Below are 18,881 nucleotides of genomic sequence, written 5' to 3' on the forward strand. Positions count from 1 at the left end.
TATATTACATAAGCAACATATAAGCAAGTCCAACCCAGTTTTCATTCCTGTAATAAAAGGAATAGAGCTCCTAAAAGTACCTGTTTAGGCCATGAGCCAAATAGAGCGTTTTATGTACCCTACTTATCCATCCTGATGCATCTTAGAGCACAGAGTTTATTGTCTTGTGTGATGACATGTGACAGGTGGTGCATAACTGAAATTCATTGGTCCTCCTGGATGCGAAGCATGTTCTAGTTTTCTATGCTGTTCCCTGTTTGTTATTCCTCATGTCCTCAGGATTGTGTCCAGTGTGATCCATGCCTTTTGTTGCAGAATTCATTAAATTCAACATGTATGACAAACATCAAACAAAATGTCAGATCATCAAGAGGAGAAGCAGAAAGGAATGAAACAGCAGGTTAAGCTGTTGAATCTCTTACAATCCATTCAGAGCAATGATTTTATGCTTATTTTGAATCCTAATAACATATCATACACTATACATTACAAGGTTTTCATTTTAAAACTGAACACCATTAATAGTGGTGAATTACACAATAAAGCCGTTTCTCTGCGAGTCTAAGCAGTGGCAACAGTAGTTAATTCATCATGAGTGTGTTGTTCACGTGTTTGAGGGTGTATGAGGCTACAGAAAATAGCTAAAGACCATCCCATTAGATATTTTTTTTTGGTTTTTATAGTGTATTAGCTAGATTTTCTGATGAGTTTTCTAGGAATTATAAGAAAATTCTAAATTATTGGACTAAAAGTTTAAGATGGTCTGAATTATACGCAGGCTTGCATTTAATAAAATTAGTTTGTGACTATAATTAGTTGTCATGGCTTCATAACAGGATTATTAATGAGGGAGTTGAAATAATCTTCTAAATGTCACTTTCTCTGCTTTTTTTCTATGTGTTTAACGTATCTTTACCTTTTAAACTCTGTGTTGCTGAAATGCAGGAACCTGTTGAAATGTCACCATTTCGAGAGGAACCAGATGATTACTTTGGAAAATGATCTCTTGCATCCTTGTCCATTTAGAAATGAGATCATCGCACACCAGTTCTGCATAATCGCTATGTTGAGTGAGCGAAACAAAAGCCGGCAGAACAGCCAGATCTTAAGGCTAGGCCCGTATTTTTGAAGTCAGGGCTCATCCTCCAATTGAGGGAAATTGGTTTAATGCAAAGGGTAAATTGGTTGAGATGGAAAATCTGTGTAAAATGTTACGAAAAAGTTGTTCTTTTACACTGCAGATTACTTACTAAATCTATGACACTTGATTTCTGCTCGTGTGTATGTGGCAATTTGCACATCCTGTTTAAATGGAACTGTAATTTGGAAGCTTGTGAACTGTGATTTCAGTGAATTTTACTGATTTACTAGCTGGTACATATTTCTTCTAATAATTTGGTTTGGGATGTGTTTCATTTCAATTGTCTGCCTGTAGTATTAAGTCCACTTCACCACGTATGTTGCAATTTTAGCTATGTAAGGATGCCAGGGATTTTGTGGTCCTAGGGAAACAGAAGCAAATACATCCTTTTGAGCTGTGCTCAGAGCAAATGGTCCATGCCTTCTTCACCCCTGACAGCTTGCCTCCATGGCCGACAGCTCAATACTTGTTCAGTTGAACTCAATATTGTCCTTTAGTCTTCATTCTCTATTTTGATATTCTGTCAATGAAACCTCAGTACATGGTAGCCAAATAAAGCCTCCATAGCTTGGTCATCCTTTTAGGTGCTTCTGGAATCTATACCAGACATTTCTTTCACAATGCTAACACTATTATTATGGGGCCTAATATGTTATTTGGTTCCTGTATTTAAATTATGTAGTTTTCTGCCTTTCTCTTGCACTGAGCATCCAGTTTGCTCGTGTGCCTTTCCTATTTGTCAATTTATGTCTTAAGGCTTAGTTTAGTATTGCTCTTCCCGTAGATTGTCCCCATTTTTCTGGTTTTTAGAACCCCCGGCACTGATGACCAACAATGGTGTCAGTCTGTGCATCCTACTTCTTGGTGATGATTTATTCTTAGGCCTATCTCCTTCACCATCTCCTATCACAGATCTCTTGCACAGAGCTATGCATGTGGTGGGAGCCAGAGAAATAGTTGTGGTTAGCGTTGGTAAGATGATGAACATGCAAGCTTCTGCAATACCCCCTACCTGGACATCTGCCAAGTGCATTTTTAGAGATGAAGAGGTAGCTGCTGGGCGTCCATCAGTCATGTTGACAGTTGAGATGAGTTGAAACCACAAAGTACACCCAAAGAGTTCTAATTGATTTCCTAACCAGAAGAAAGGACTGTGCTCACAAGAAGGAAGAGAAGGGCAGATGGCACATGTTGCCAAGACTGGATGAGCTAGAGTCAGCAGTCATAATGAAACAATGGAGGATGGCCTGGTGCCAGAGAAGCAAAAAGGGACAGGGATGGGGACATGAGTTCTGGGGAGGGGACTCATAGTGGGTGACAAAATGGACTCATTTAGCACTGTTTGGAAGTTTATCCTTAGGATCTGTCATAAGATTCTCCACTGGTACTTAAATCTGCCTTTGTATCCTATCCAAAATAGACTGCTTGCAAAGCATCCTAGGGCATACACATGTCTAGGTATTGCTCAAATATATCATATAAGATTGATTTTGGTATTTATTGAGAATGTAATATATCCTTACTATTATATCTCCAACATGTTGAACCCATGGGCTAAATGGTTTCTGTTCAATAGGTTAATATGTAACTTGTAATGAAAAGTATCATGAGATGGAAGTTTCATTTTATATGCATTCATCACATTTAAGCCTATTTCTCATTCAAGAAGAAAATACACCAGTGAAAAATAACTAATAATTTAAAGAAAATAGTGCCAGTTTTCAAGTTGAGCAAGTATTGGAATAGTATTGAATACTCCCTTGAAACTTGGGATCAGAGTTTCTTTGTGCTTACTGCAAAAGAAGTTTTCACTCAGCTATTCATATTATGATAACTGATTTTAGTCTGTGTGTTTATTTCCTATATTGCTTAAAATTACAGACAGCATACATGCTAGTGGCAAACGTAGGTTGTTCGGTTGTGAATCTTTTTATATTTTCATCTCACTGGGACATGTTGAACATACTTGTCACCTGTTATGGCACAAAAGCAAAATTTTCTCATTTTTTTTATAAAGTTTTACATGTAGATATATCTCTGATAGTTTTCATTTTTGTATTTTCCTTATAAACAGGCTATTCATTCACATTGCTGGAGCATTACCGGTTTTGGTGGCAGTCTTTTATTTATGAACACATGTCGAACTAAACACTGGAGCTTTCTGTCGGAGCCTGCATTTTGAGTAGCGGTCTGGTTGACATTTTGGTACAGATAACCCTTTGTCGTGAGGGCCACGACCTGTGCGTGCATTGTGGCTGTTTAATAGCTTTTCTGCCATCAGGGGCCAGTCCACCCTCCATGGCTACCCTCTTGACACCAGAGATTTTCTTGAAATGTTGTGTTTCCCTGTAGCCAGGCTGACCAAGTGAAGAGCCACTCTTTTAACCTGCTGTGTTTCATGCTCAGGGATTTTGAGTGGCTTGAGGTAAAGCTATTTGTATCATACTTGTACTTCCTAAGTGAAAGTTCAAACTAGCTTGATTGAGTTATTTATGGGCTTCTCTAGACTGTTTTCACTCATCTGTAGACCTGATTGGCAATGATATTTCTTGGTATGTGTTCTAATTAGAAATTTCAAGGGAATAAGATTTTGACTGGGTAGTATATGGGCATTCTTCATGCATATTTATATAGAAATAGACAGGAATTATACTTGTGCACATTTCTAGGCTACATCTGAGTTATGCAGAAAGACTTGAAATTTTGTATGTGTAAATAAAATTATGATGTGACTTCGGCAAGAATTTGAAAGAAAAGCCAATTGAGGTAATGACTTCTTCGGTATTAGTCACTTTATGCTTGTCATGCTGGTGTCATCATAAAGTTACAGATACTTAGATGAAATAGACAGGCAATAGCTTTGATTAGTCAAGGCCAAGTTGTCATTTGATTGGTGAATGGAGACACATGCCTTAGAAACCAACCATATATCTAGTCAGAATGAGAGAGTATTTGTGAATTAATGTAGATTCAGGAGCTCTAACCACTTGGTGCTTCTAAGTGTGATCAAGGGACAGGGTATCCTAGCACAACTAGAAGCTTGGCAGAATGCAACTTCTTAAGCCTCACCCTACATCGAAGGGAATCAAAATATGCATTTGACATATTCCGAGGGATGTTTTAGGTACATTGGAGACCAAGGTACATTTTTAAATGTATCATCCTTTGTCATTTCAGCTGGTTGATGTAAAATGTGCCTCAAAAAATGATCTGTGACTTCATGCCAATTATTTCCCATTCAGGACAATCTGTTATTTACAGGATGAGATTCCGTAGCGCTACTCAGTAGGAAGGCAGGTTGCAGTAGATTGGTGTTTGGTAGCTTTGCGTCTTGCATATGTGCTGTCCGTTGGTGAATGGATGCTCTGTCCAACGGTGAAGGGATGTGCTGTCTGATGGTGAATGAATGTATAATCTATAGGCTAAAATGTGAACCTTGAATTATTTATGGTAAGCGGTCAAGCTCATTAAGATTAGGGTTTGTTTTTCCCATCCCACAGTCCTTTGAGTTTTACATCAGAGAGTATGCCTTCAAAGTGAATTGTAACAATTGGACAGGAATGCATAAAGATCGGCTGTTGTTATAGGGCTATCACAGCCATCCTTTCTACTGCCACCTGCCCCTGTTCCTGGACTGAGCACAGTGGTCAGAAAGGCAGCTGGTTCTTCCCTCATATCTAACCTGAGGACTTGAAATAGACGATGTGCCTTAGGTAAATTTCTTTGCTATACAGGACTGAGAAAAAGAATCTGAGTTAAGAGATTCTGTGTTTTAACAAATAACATTCTTAGTACCCAGATGCTTTTGTGCAGTGGGATGATTTCTGGGTTCACTTTGGGACTTGTAGTGTCACGCAGTAATAGTACTAGAATAACACCATATCTAGCTACTTGAGGGGTTAACTATGTGGGCCTAGGGATGGACCAGAGTCTAAATATTGGCCCACTTGCAGGCTGTGTGATCTCAGAGATATTTCGAATTCCGTTTCCGAGCTACTTTATCTGTAATGTGAGAATAATGTGGTAGGAACTATCTGCCAAGGTGTGCTGTGTGATTTCAAAAGTATCATTGCTTAAAATATCTGATGGCAATTCTAAAAAAATGACAAAATCTCAATAAATGTTAAGAAATAGCAGAAGTGAGATTCAATGATCATCTGTATGTGCAAGCTAAATGGTGACCGAGTAGAATAGAATACAACATGTAACATACAGCATCGCATACGAGGGTGATTCCTGCACTGTACATGCAGTGAGGTAGGTAATGAGGAATGGCCTGCTGACATGTATACTTAACTTTAGACTTTCTAGAGCAGTGGTTTTTGGGAAAAGTCCACACCTCCAAGGAATGGAGATGCTGTTTATAAAGTGTTGCAAATAGATCTTAAGGGTTAAATGGGCCAAGTGTTAGCTCAGTCTTTGTGCTTGTAACTTTTTGGTTTCTTTAGGAGGCGGAGTGAGAGGCAGGAGACAGTTACAGGCAGGGACAGGTGGAGAGAGACAGTCCAGTTTGCTGCTTCTGTCCCCAGTTGTCCATTGCTGCTGAGACTAGACCAGGGTCAGACCAGGAGCCCAGGACTCAGTCTGAGCCTCCTGGGACCTGCTGGCTCCCAGGGTTTGCATGACCAGGAATCAGCAAAACTGGAACTGGAACCCAGACATTCCAGTATGGGAAATGGGAATCCTAATCCCTAACCCATGTATACCCCCCTTCCTTGGTTTACATTTTCATGTAGCTTTCAATTGCTGAGGAAAGCACCATCGTTTTGCCTGATGGCATAAGGCGTGTGCCAGCCACGTGGCATGGCAGACCCTTCAGGATGGTACTGTTCTACTTACTGGAGTTGTTGGCCTGGAAGCTAGCTGCAGTCTACCTCTTATGGTCACAGTTTATGTAGGGCCCCTGGTGCAGTCTCCCAGCAGAGCATCTCCAGTGAGGGGATTACATGCTACTTCAAAGTAGTTTATGGAAAATAGAATTAAAAGTTTATTTTAGTGCAGAAGATGTTTGAAACCTGTGCATAGTTTTCCATAATCCACATTTTAAATGAACTTTTTAACACCCCTTTTACAGGTCTTAAATAGTACAGTGGTGACTTGACCCATTTATCACTGTCAAGACTGATCGACTTAAAGCTGTAGCTATTTTTTTTTTTAAATTATGAATCTTTCCAGGTGGGCAACCTACAGAGAAGTCCTGGAAAAGTTCCTCCTTCCTGATCACAGGTTAATTAGCTAATCCTCTAAATTATAGTCAGCCTTGTGAGTCACTCGCTTCACTGATGAGTGAGCAGAGCCACAGGGCTCAAATCACTTGCCAAAGTCGCACAGCAAGAATGTCCTGGTGAATAGATTCAAACCCAGAAAGCTTGGCTCCGGCCAGCCTTCCTGCTCCTAACTCAAAACACAAAACGAAATGAAAACTTTCCATGCTGATTTTAATTACAAGGGGAAAAAATTCACAACAACAACAAAGGATCCTGGTGTGTACTCAATCCCAGGTAGATCCCAGAAGACTTGTCATTATCAGGATGGCTCCAGTGTGGAGAGAAAATGCATCCATGCACCTCCCTTGTCTGTGCTGCCTTGAGTGCCAGCCTGGGTATGAGGGAGGAGAGACCATTCAGAGATGACCCAGCCGGCGATGTGCCATGGGACCAGGGCTGGCGAGTCAGAACCACATTCCGAACCTCTGACCCCTGGAGCCTGAAGCAAAGTCTTTCAGCCTTAGGTAAGCCCGAGCCATGGCCCAGATGAAAGCGCTTTGTTTGGTGTTTGTTTTTTTGCCACTCTCTTCCCAATAGCCATGCTTTCAAAAACATTTTGAGTAGACACATGTTTGCATTTAGGTGGTGGTAAATATTTTCTCAATCCTTGTCTGCCGTGGTGTATGGGGAGCATACAGAATTGCTTTATATTTTGTTTTAAGTGTATTTTGAACCACGGTGTTTACAGAATGAGGGGTTCTTGGAGCTGGCGGAGGGTGCCATCGGTTGGGCTGGAGCATGGAGACACCCGGGACCGAGAGCTGCAGAGGAGCTCTGTCAGAAACAACCTGAGAGCCGTGTCTCCTGCATTCTTTGTTTACTGACAGTGTCTGAGGCCCCCTCACTGTATTTAGGTACAGTTGGAGTTTCTTGATTCAAGCATGGAAAAGGCCAGTTGTTGGGAAGACAGCAGTTAAGACTCAAAGGATTACATAAAAAACTGGACACAAGGATTAGGATCTCAGTTTCAAGATGAAAACAATTACCGTTTGGTTTTGTGTATTTTGTTATCTTTACAGCAGGGTACAAAATACAATATCACTTTTAATAAAAAAGGCAGTTTGTACATTTCTTTGTGGATATGACTTAATGATTATTCCTCTTTTAGCTGGAATTTTTAATTGAGCAAAAATAGCTGAGACAGTACTAACACCATGTAACTGGGCACTGCGCTTTCCGTATATTGATCGCTTATGTTCTGAGAATTTATTTGTAAACAGTTGACTATTACCTTCAGTAAATATTGGGTAACTATAATAAAGAAACACATATTAAAGTCAACACGGGCTGGAGTTGTTCTGGGCAGGAATGAGTCCTGTGTATGGACTTAATGATTTGTTTTGGAGATGGAGATTGGAAGACGAGTCAGGAAGAAGCCAAAAGGGAGAGCAGAAATTGCCTCCAGTCTTGGTGGCATGTCGCAGAGGCAGGACTAGCTGTCAGTGCCCCCCACTTGTACACTCTGTAGCTCACAGCAGATAATCTGGGAACTATCCTTCTAAAACAAAGGCATTGTAGCAGGCACAGTCCACATAAATCTGGAAGACATCACAAACCCTCCACTCCTCACCCCAAAATATCATTAAACCTGTTTCTTCTGTAGGAGAACAGAGGAGGAGTCTGGATTTGAGCAGGAAAAGCCAGGGCTACCCACGAGCTTGGTAGGGACTGAACGCTGAACAGGACAGAGTGTGGACCCGAGCAGCACTGTTAGAGAACTATCCATTCCGCCGAGGTAGAAGCAGGATTCAGCCAGGTCTAATGACTATGGCAGAAGGGAGAGTGGAGGTAACGGACATGCTGTAAGATTAAAAAAACAATGATAAAGGGGAACTGAGGTGGGATAGATGTGAGTGGTAGTAAAGGCATCCAACATCGGAAGACCTTTTTTCTTTCCTGTGATGTGAACTCCAGCTACAATCCCCCACTCACTGTGGTTTGATGTACAGCTTTTTCATTTTATGGTAGTGCAAAAGCAATCCTGGTTCAACAGAGATAGCACTTTGAGTTTTGATCTCTGCTGGACTTTGATCTTTTCTGAGCCAGGGCTTGGGAGCAAGACCCTCTCTGAGGTTGCAGGGCAGTGCCAGTGCTGGATCCCCTGATGCTACCAGGCAGATCCTCTGCAGTGTCAAGTGGCGTCCCCAGGATGCCCAGCGGTTACAAGTGTTAGATGATATGTGGTTTGAGCAAGCAGTGTAATGAAGCCTTAAACATTGGAGGCCAAAAGGATGGTACTCAGAGCCCAATCACCCTTTAGTCAAAAAGGACAAACAGAACAAGGGCGTCAAAGATAACATCTGTGTTTCTTGGGAAAAGCTGATTGGGATTGATGGGTAAATGACACAATGCAGTTAGAAACAGCAGCTGTGGGTCAAGTGACCCCCACCAATCTGAGGGAAAGAGTGTGTGGGCCAAACTTTCATCCCTACCTAAGCTCTTCTTGGAGCTAACATTCAGGGAATCTACAAATATCCAGGCCTGTGAAAATAAACTAGCTGCAGATGAAGTTGCTTTACAAGTGATTAAGATGAAAAATTTGGGAACAGAGCAATTTTGTTAAGAAATCTGTTTTCCTTGAGTTGAGCTATGTCTAGCTTATGCAAATTATGGCCAGAGACTAAAATATGAATCTGGTGAGCCTTGTCGGGATAGAGGCGACTGACCAGGGCTCTAGGCTGTGACAGCCTCTCCCCACTTCCCTCGTGGAACCAAGTCACCTTGCATGGCTGCAAAATGAAGTGAGTTCTCATAAAAACCCCACGTCTTCATCCTGTCCCGGATATTCTTTCTAAACCTTTAGTAACTGATTTCCCACATGAAGAATTATCTGGAGTCGAGCAGACCCTTCAGTTTAACTACATGTAGTTTTCTTCCACCTTCATTTTAAAAATGATTTTTGTTTGAAAGGCAGATTTACAGAGAAAAGGAGGGAGGGGGAATGGAGAGAGCAGGTCTGTGTGCTGGCTCACTCTCCCCACGGTCACAACGGCCTGAGCTCTAATCACTGTGATGTGCATATTGCGATTCAATTTTCATGTAGCATATTTAAGCTTTTAGTCTTTAATAACTTTGTTCTGTCTTGTTACTCACAGAGAATTGTTGAAGTGATACGCATACAGTATTCAGAGTGATGGCTTTTTATAATCATGTTTTAGATGATTTTCCTTCCTTTTCTAAAACTGTGACACGTTAATTTCAGCAAGACCTACTGTTTTCTTTGACAAAAGATCCTTTTGCTTATGGAAAAAAAGAACTGTGGTGACAAAGTGTATCTATAAAAAATACTCAGCATTTCCTACCAGTGAAATATATTTCTGTCTTCAAGTACCCCAACCCTGTTTGCGAGAATTTTATCTGTTTTTTTTTTAATGATTTAGAAACTAAGTCTCTCTGTGTGTGCATGTGTGTATAAAACAGGAACAGTTATCTTATTTTTCTGAATTTAGAATTGAGTGTGTGCATTTACTAATAATTGGCAAGTAGTCTCCTTGCTTTCCCTCTGTCAAGTCATAAACTTAGCTGCATCTGAGGTCATGCATTTCTTCCCTGCCAACTCTTCTTCCTGAGCCTCCACGGTCAGAGACAAGGTGGTGTGTGGCTCCCAGCCCTAGCGATAGCCGCAGTAAGCAGGTGGCACTCTGAATTCCAGTGTCCAAGGAAAGAAGCCTGGTTGTCACCAGGCAGTGGGGTATATTTGAAGAACCTTGCTATTGGGAAGCCCTGATGTAATGGCATAGGTCGCTGGCACATGCACCTGCCTTCAGGTCCTGAGACACATAGCATCATTATCCTTGGCACTGTCCAACAAATTGGTTCCAGGGAGAGAAACCTCTTTACTTTCTGGAAAATAAGCAGAAGAGTTCCAGCATGAGACAACATCTATTTATGCAATTTTGCCTGCTCTGCAGACATTCTTGTAAACACAGTCAGCTGCAAGTTAGCCGGTGATGTGGTGGAGATGTGTTCATGAGAGATGCGTGTGAATTGGTCTCCCTGAAATATCGAAAAGATAGAATCCTATTGTGTAATGGACCTTGACATCTATTTTATAGTATTAGCACATCACTGGTGGCTATGTTATTAAACAAAGATCTTGGGCCCGGCGCGGTGGCGCAAGTGGTTAAAGGTCCTCGCCTTGCAAGCCCGGGATCCCATATGGGCGCCGGCTCTAATCCCAGCAGCCCCGCTTCCCTTCCAGCTCCCTGCCTATGGCCTGGGAAAGCAGTCGAGGACGGCCCAAAGCTTTGGGACCCTGCAACCGCGCGGGAGACCCGGAAGAGGCTCCTGGCTTCAGATCGGCATAGTATCGGCCGTTGCACTCACTTGGGGAGTGAATCATCGGGCGGAAGATCTTCCTCTCTGTCTCTCCTCTCTGTATATCCGCCTTTCCAATAAAAAAATAATAAAAATAAATCTTTAAACTTTAAAAAAAAGATCTTTTATTTTATTGGAAAGGCAGATTGACAGACTAGGAGAGACAGAAAGATCTCCCATCTGTTGGTTCTCTCTCCAAATGGCCACAATGGCCAAAGCTGAGCTGATCCAAAGCTAGGAGCCAGGAGCTTCTTCAGGGTCTCGTACATGAATGCAGGGTTCCAAGGACTTGGGTCTTTCTTCACTGCTTTCCCAGGACCCAAGCAGGGAGCTGGATGGGAAGTGGATCAGCTGGGACAGAAATGCCCATATAAGATGCCCATATAAGATGCCAGTGCTTGAAGGTAGAGGATTAGCATTGAGCCACCATGCCACGTGGGGCCAACTTTATCTGTTAAAACGGTGTTCTCTTTGAACTTTGTATTCATTAAGAATTTTAAGCTGAATTAAATTTTTTGTTGCATTGACTAATTTCTGTAACAAAGACTTTAAAACATTTCTTTACTCATGCTCTGAAGTTTTGCCAAAGTCATATGAAACTAGGCTATTGGGAGTATCATGTTGTGGGAGATACAGAGGCTGATGTTTTAATTAGGAACAACACTGTGTTCTAGAACTATCCATTATATGCTCAGGGTGATGTCTGTGAGAACCAGTGCATTGAGTGTTCCTGTGGAGTTATGACAGCAGATCCCTTGTCTAGTAGTGCACAGATCGTTATGGGAGGGAAAACTCAAAGGAAGGTCATTGGAATAAGCTGTGTGGGATGATCATGTTACAGGGAAGCTTTTGTATAACACCCATCCTATTCCTTCTTGAGTCTGAGCTGCCCTCTGACGCCAAGCTCTGTGGCACAGGCCCCTTGCATATCCTCTCGCTTGTCCTGCCCAGCTTGAGCCCCCTTGCTCACCTGTGGGTTGTGATGGTCTCTCTCTGCTCTCCATGACTGTGGGCCTGGTGTCCCCTGATTGGACCTGTGACAGTGAGTGAGCAGCTGCAGTGCCCTGGGCATTGCTGCTCCGACCCAAGCTGCCTTTGTTTGTTAGTTTCAGTCCTTTAGCACCCCTGTGAGAAATTGCTAGCATAGGATGAACCAGACCACCTGCCAGCTCCTGAATATGTTCTGTGTCTTCTTTGCATTTTCTTACCTGAAGCCATTTCCTATATCCTTGTTGATAAAATGATATTAGTTATTTGTGGCCTAGGGGAAATGTCTTTTCCATGATAGCCCGATCACATCATCTTGAGTCAGTTTGTTATTATGTATGTCCCCAGGTGTATCTGCCTCACTTCTGTAGGACTCTGTGCTTCTTAGTGATGCCATAGCACCCTCATCCTCTGCCTGTAGCACCAGCATCACAAATGGGTGTTAGTTTGTGTCCCAGCTTTTTAATTTCTGATCCAGTTCCCTGCTTATGGCCAGAGATAGAATCAGAGGATGGCTCAAATCCTTCGGACCATGAGCCCACATGGGAGACCCTTCAGAAGCTCCTGGCTCTTGGCTTCGAATCAGCTCAGCTCTGGGTGTTGTGGTTATCTGGGGAGTGAACCAGCAGATGGGATCTCTGGCTCTGTATCTGTGTTTCTAAATCTGCCTTTCACATAAAAATAACATATCTAAGAAAAATGAAAGCTGTTTGTTTTTATTTGTTTCTATTGGGTCTTTAATGGATGTAAGCATTTTTTTTTAAACTGCAAATGTTTTCCTTCTAGAATGTGAAAATCATGTCTGGTGCTATGAGTCATGGAAACCAAGATATTCAACAGTTCATTTTCGCACAATGCTACAATTATGTTTGTTTGAATGTAAGTAGTAAACACAAATGATTAACAGTGTGTCATGGTTGGTACAAATGCACTGTGGAAGGGAGAGTATTGTTTTTCTTGATTCTTACAAATTGGAATGTGATATTGTAATACATGTGTTACTCAATATGTACTTTATATTTTATCTTTTTGAAATAAGGAAATGACGTTTTCTCGCCAGCGTTTTGTTTCTCTAGATAAGACATTTAATATTCTGCCTTTTCAAAAATCTGTATTGATTTGAAAGTGTTGCAGAGACTGAGGGAGAGCTACAGGGAAGGGGATGTTCCCACTGCTAGCTCTGTCCCCAGATGGCTGGAAGGCCAGGCCTAGGCCAGCACACAGACAGGAAGTCCATCAGGGTCGCCCATGTGGGAAAGAAGCCCACGTGTTGTGCCATCACCCGCTGCTTTTCCCAGGCTGTTGGCAGGGAGCTGATTTGGAAGTGGAGCACCTAGAACATGATCTGGTTCCTGTATGGGCTGCCAGCACTGTAGGTGGACGGTTATATCGACCACACCACAACTCTGGCCCTTTAATATTCTGTTTTGTTTTTTAGTGTAAAGTAGATAATAAAACATAAATCAAAATTAATATTTTATATGCATAGGTATATATAAATGCATATGTACATATTCTATGGTTATCCTTTAGAATTGTTTCAGTTTTAAAACTCCAGCTTGGTAAATATTTTGAATGCTATATAAAACCTCCTCCGCTTTTTCCATGTGATCTAGGTTTTAAGTCGTTTTAGAACATTCTTCCACTTCTTACTTTTCTCCTCCTCCCAGAGTAGAAACGCTGATTTTCATGAGACCCAGCAGTTACTGAAGATGCTGCAGGACAGTAACCTTTCCATTTTATATCCTGTTGTTGTTGTGTCGGTAAGTGAATATTAATTCACATTTTTTCTCTCTCATGAGACTGTATATGGTCCTTTCATGCCATTTGTTTCTATTTAACAAAACTTCCTCCAGTTGGGAGCGTTTGCCTACACCCAGAAGTGGGGACTCTTTGTGGACCCCAGAACCCGGCCTCCCATGTGCTTGCCCTGCCTTTACCACTGCCTTTGTTTGCTGGGTCTCACAGGCTTGGATAGCCAATCCAGCCTAACAGTCAGTTTTATTACTTTTCCTTGGTTAAAATATCTCATTTGACTCAGTTTAGATGCTATGTAAGAGCCTTATGTAGTATAATTGAAATGCTACTAGAGAATAAATCCAGAAGGTAAAGAATTTGGGAAGGAAAAGTATAATGGAAGAAAAATTTAGGCTTGGGTTCTTCATCTTCTCGCTTCCACGGAAAGCAAAAAATAGGATGAACAGCAGATTCAAGGGGCTTCCCAGGGTGACCTGTGGGTCTCCCTAGAGGAGACTAAATGTATGTATGTTTGGCATAGAATTTGCTAGACCGCCCTATTAAATTGTTGCAAAGGAGCAGATTAGAGAGTAAAGCCAGGATCAATACAGTGAGACACTATGCTATGGGAAGAGTTTTTCTTTTAAGTTATTCATTTATTTTATTTATTGGAAAAGTAGAGAGACTAAAGCACAATAAGGCAAAAACAAAACAAAAATAGGGAAAGCAGCAACAGAGGGATCTTAGTTTGTTCTTCTGTTGTCCCTAACAGCCCATGGCTGGGCCAAGCCAAAGCCAGTAGGGTGGAACTCAGTCCAGGTCTGTCACCTTAGTGGCAATGACTGAGCCACTTGCACCATTACCTGCTTCCTGGTAGGGTGCTGGAATTGGGAGCAGGAGGAGGTCCTGAATCCAGGCCCTCTGTTGTCAGGTGTAGGGACTCCAAGCAGCATCGTAACTGCGGCGACAAATGCTTACCTGGAATGGCTTGCACAGGCTAAAGGTCTAAAGTGCTTAGCAGTGCCAGCTTCCTGGAGCTCAGGCCCATCCTGCAGTGTGCACACGTAATTCCTGTTAGAGAAGAGGTAAGTGATACAGAGTAAATGTCATAATTGGTTGTGAGTGTAAGTAACTGGATTATGCAATACAAGTGGAAACACATTTGCAGCCTGAGGGGAGGGGAGTTTAGTTACTTCTCTGGCCTGTCCTATTTGGTTAGATGCCTGAAGATAGATACTCTGCAAGCCTGCAGTGACCTTTTAGGAGTGTGATGGGAAGTGCCTGTTGCAGGAAGGCTCAGTAAAGGTCAGTTTAGAGTGCTGTGTTTGGCCCTTTTGTTCTACCCTCCACATTGACCTGCTCAGGAATCTCATTCACTCCATATCCCCAAGTATTAGGCTATTATGCTGCAAAGGGTGTAGTAAGAACACAAGGCCTTTGAATTCCAAAAACACAGGCTCCTTGATCAAATTCTGTAGCCTTTTGTGAGGTTTGGTTTTCTCTGGATAGAAATGAAGCTGATCAGCATACTTGGTGCTACAAGGGATGAGTGCGGAATGTAGTTGTTTATTGCAGGGCGCAGGTCCTTGGCGGGCATGTGCTGTTACTAGTTGCCATCCTGCTCTTGTGAATGAGGTGACCCATGGTTTTCCTCTGGTCTAACCTGGTGCCTGCCTACAGCTCTGTTTTCTAACATTTTTTTCAGGTGCTTGCAGTGGAGCACTTGACTTCTCAAATCCCTGATATCTAAGTTATCACAAATGCACCTGACCTGTAGATTGGCTTCTTTCCTTAATGTCAGTGCCAGGTTCAGGCAATGTAGACTCGTAGGTTGGCCCCTGTCATTTTTGAGTGTTTCTCTCCTTTTCTCTCTCTGCCACATTTATACCTATCACACATGCACCCACACGTGCACACTGTTGGTTATGAAGCTACTGTTTCTTCTGTTCCTTGCTTCTCTTGCATCTCAACCGCAGCCTTGCCATTGCTCCCACCAGTGTTGGAATTCAAGTGTTGGTTGACTTCTTTTGGATTCTATCTTATGTGTCCCAGAAAGTGCCAAAATTCCTTGGTTTCCCGGTGCTCTGCACCAAAATAAAAGATGGACAGTCTTCCTATGAGAAGAAAATGTCTTGCCGATCTTGTCTGGGAATAGTAAAGTCTAATACTATAAAATGCTGCAAAGTTTTTATTTAACATTGGGGAGTTGTTACCCCATAGCCAATATCCACATGCTATTTGCATACCCATTGCATATACAGACTGGGTGCAGTGATATTGTGGGTGTTCTTGTGCTCAGCAGGAAGTGTGTCATTAGGATATATTTTGAAGTTGTGTGCTCTGTCTGGAGCGAAGCCTCCCTTGAAGGGGTGGAGTAGAGACTGTCGCTTTCTTGGACAAGAGTGCAGTGTGAAGTCTCTGCATATTTGAATTGTCCTGTGAGTGATTCTGAATATAGTAACTCAGACTTTCTCCTTTCCCTTCTTCAAAAACCCTTTCACCAAAAATGGTCAAAAGACCATTCACTTTCCCTAGGAATGGAAATTTGCCAGAACCATTTCAATTTTTCCATAGAAACATATGTATGAAAATATTATGATAAATGGCCAAACACTTAGCCACCTTAAGTTTGCACAACAATAAAGGGAAAATATTAGTATGTGCATGTAGTGTGTAGGTGTGTGAATACATCTGTAGGTGCATGTATATATAGAAGTATGCAGTTGGAAATACGGACATTTCGGCAGCTCAAGGGCGAGAGTGTTCATGTTGCATCTGTCTGAATTACTTTTCCCAGAAGGATGAACCGAGAGAAAGAGGCACATCCTGCAGAGGTGAGGTGCTTGCTGGCTTCAGAACACTTCAAATTCCTTAGCACTCTAACTGCTGAGAAGATTGTTCAAAGCAGAGCCATGCCATTCCTTTGTTTCCTTAAACAGCTGGCTTTTTTTTTTTTAGCAGAAAATATCTGGCAAAATGAAGAGTTCAGTGTTGAGGATGTGTGTTGTAAATGTTTAAAGGCCTGCTTTGTTTTGGCCTGAGGTGCTGGATCATGTTCCTTTTCCCCAGGCAGTGGTTAATAACTTTGAGTCACTCTAAAGAGACAAGGATTTCACAGGTCCTACCATTGAAGACTGGTCCTCCTGAAACTTATGGAGCAGGTGGTTCTTCCTACTGGCATCGTCTTAGTGGGAGGAAACTCAGTCCAGTTATCCTGTGTGGGGGTATGGCCTTGGGGAAGTCACTAGGATGGGTGAACCCGTTTGGGGGCCGGTTTCATGATTCAGGACACTAGAGGATAGGGTAGAGTGTGGCAGGCACAATATTAGGCTCCTCCTGTATTTCCATGTGCTCGCTTACATCATCTTGGGACTCTGGCAGTATAAATGCCATTAACAGAGGCTGAACCGGTGGAGCTCACCCAAGCCTCCATAACTGATATCCAAAGTGAGCCTCTTTTCTCTGTCAAGTTAAATTGCTTCAAGAATTTTGTTTTAGTAACCGACAGCCATATAATATGATAGGAACCTCTCAAATGCAAAGTAAAAATATGTTCATTAGACATTTGTGAAGTTTTCAGGTGCCCAATTGTGCAGTTTAAGGTCATTGTTTGCAGTAGCATCACATTTTGTTCTGCAGAAGATACTTAGAGGTGAGGCCGAGGAGCGATTTAGCTGATGCAATTGACAGGGAAGCATTTGTGTTGATATTAAGTAGAAAAGTTGGTCTTGAGTTGTGTCTAGTATTGACCAACCCTGAACTGTCTTTTCTAAAGTGGATATAGCAAAGTTCCTTGGTTTCTGACACCCAGTAGTTGTGTGAAAGGGACGTGTGACTGTCAGCTTCATCTAGCCTGGATCTGCCAGAGGAAGCAAAGGCCTGAGTGGCTGAGCAGGCGATGATTCTGTGTTCTTGGCACATAAGTAGTTAGCACCATCATAATTTACTGTGGATTCTGTACAATTAACCACTCCTTGGCTTTTAAGAAAAACGATTTGTGTTAGGACATATGTAACACAGAATATTTTGTTATCTAAGTAGACTGGCAAAGGTAAGAGGCTATGATGTTAAGATCCACTTAGAGACAGAAACAAATTTCACTATGAAGGGCAACTAAGAAAAAAGGAAAGAAAAACTGAAACTTCCTCTTGGAAAGAAATAAGTTAATTATTGAAATATTTGCTTCATACTTACAATGTTTATGTTCTGTTTTCAAGATTAAAATATTTTAACTGAACTTATGACTGTTATAAAGTATGGAATACAAAATATTATTTATTTACTCTTCTATCTGATCATCATTCTTATTTTCTACTTTGTGTTTCAAAATGTTCAAGTTTTATATCCGTAGCATTTACTGTGATTTAAGGAATCTACTGTTTGAATCAACAAAATCCTTGTGAATGGCTAAATTTTATGTCAGTGTAGTTATATTCTCGGGCTGGACTAGACGCCAGCATGAAACACAGCAGAGTCTCTCGTCTTTTTAAAATCAGTTGGTTTTTTATAAGTATTCTGTTACTCACTATGCGTTCCTTAGGGTGGCACTCAGCCTTTGAGCTGAGAACTTTTGAAAGCGTATCTGCGGATGACAAGTGCGCTTTCCATCTGGAGAATACACTGTGCTTGAAAGAGTATGTTCTGTTTTATTAGAGACTAGTCCACACAAAAGGAGCTGAACATTCAGAGCCTTCACCATGGGAAGTGCAAGCAAAGCCTTTTGCATGTCACGGACAAATGTCATTTCCAGTCTGGTTACTGGTACTGCTTTGTGTGTACTGGGACTTGCTGGGCAGCCTGGCTGGAGCTGTGGCCGCCTTCTCCTTGAGGCGACAGTGACATCTATTGCTGCCACCCGCCTTTCCACAAGACCCACTGCCTTCACAGTATCTGAAGGCTCGGTTCAGAAGGCTGTCAATATGGAACAAGTTCAGTTCTCCTTTCTTAGCGTGTGCTTCTGTCCACCAGTTTAATGAGCAAATATTTAGAAAAGTCATGTGTACTGGATGTTAAGATGCTAAATGATGAAGTCATGCCATTGCTGACAGCATGATCCAGCAGAAGCACAGGCTTTGACCTAAATTAAATGATCCTGGGGCCCCATGCGGTGGCCCAGTGGCATGGGTCCTCACCTTGCATGTGCTTGGCTCCCATTTGGGCTCTGGTTCTAGTCCCTGCGGCACCCGCATGTGAAACCCGGAAGAAGCTCCTGGCTCCTAGCTTTGGATCAGCTCAGCTGCTGCGGCCACTTGGGGAGTGAATCAACAGACAGAAGATCATCTTCTCTGTCTCTCCTCCTCTCTGCATATCTGATTTTCCAATAAAAATAAAATAAATCTTTAAAAAATTTAAATAAGCCCAAAACTCTGGATTGTAGGATCAGTTTCTTACTTAAGGATTAATGCCTAGAGAACTATTATTTCCCCCAAAGA

At 42.0% G+C, this 18,881-nt stretch overlaps 1 protein-coding gene across 3 annotated transcripts in view; it reads left to right on the forward strand.

The window, feature by feature from the left end:
- Positions 1–18,881, forward strand: part of CRPPA (CDP-L-ribitol pyrophosphorylase A) — a 231,552-nt gene that overhangs the window by 109,194 nt on the left and 103,477 nt on the right. For all 3 annotated transcript variants that reach the window (XM_040965017.1, XM_040965018.1, XM_040965019.1), the window contains 2 exons: positions 12,499–12,591; positions 13,383–13,475. In XM_040965017.1, coding sequence (XP_040820951.1) covers positions 12,499–12,591; positions 13,383–13,475 — 186 coding nt within the window. The remainder of the gene's footprint in view (positions 1–12,498; positions 12,592–13,382; positions 13,476–18,881) is intronic.

Source organism: Ochotona curzoniae, unplaced genomic scaffold (assembly GCF_017591425.1).
Source record: "Ochotona curzoniae isolate NIBS_2020 unplaced genomic scaffold, NIBS_Ocur_1.0 scaffold_3835, whole genome shotgun sequence".
Lineage (NCBI taxonomy): Eukaryota > Metazoa > Chordata > Mammalia > Lagomorpha > Ochotonidae > Ochotona > Ochotona curzoniae.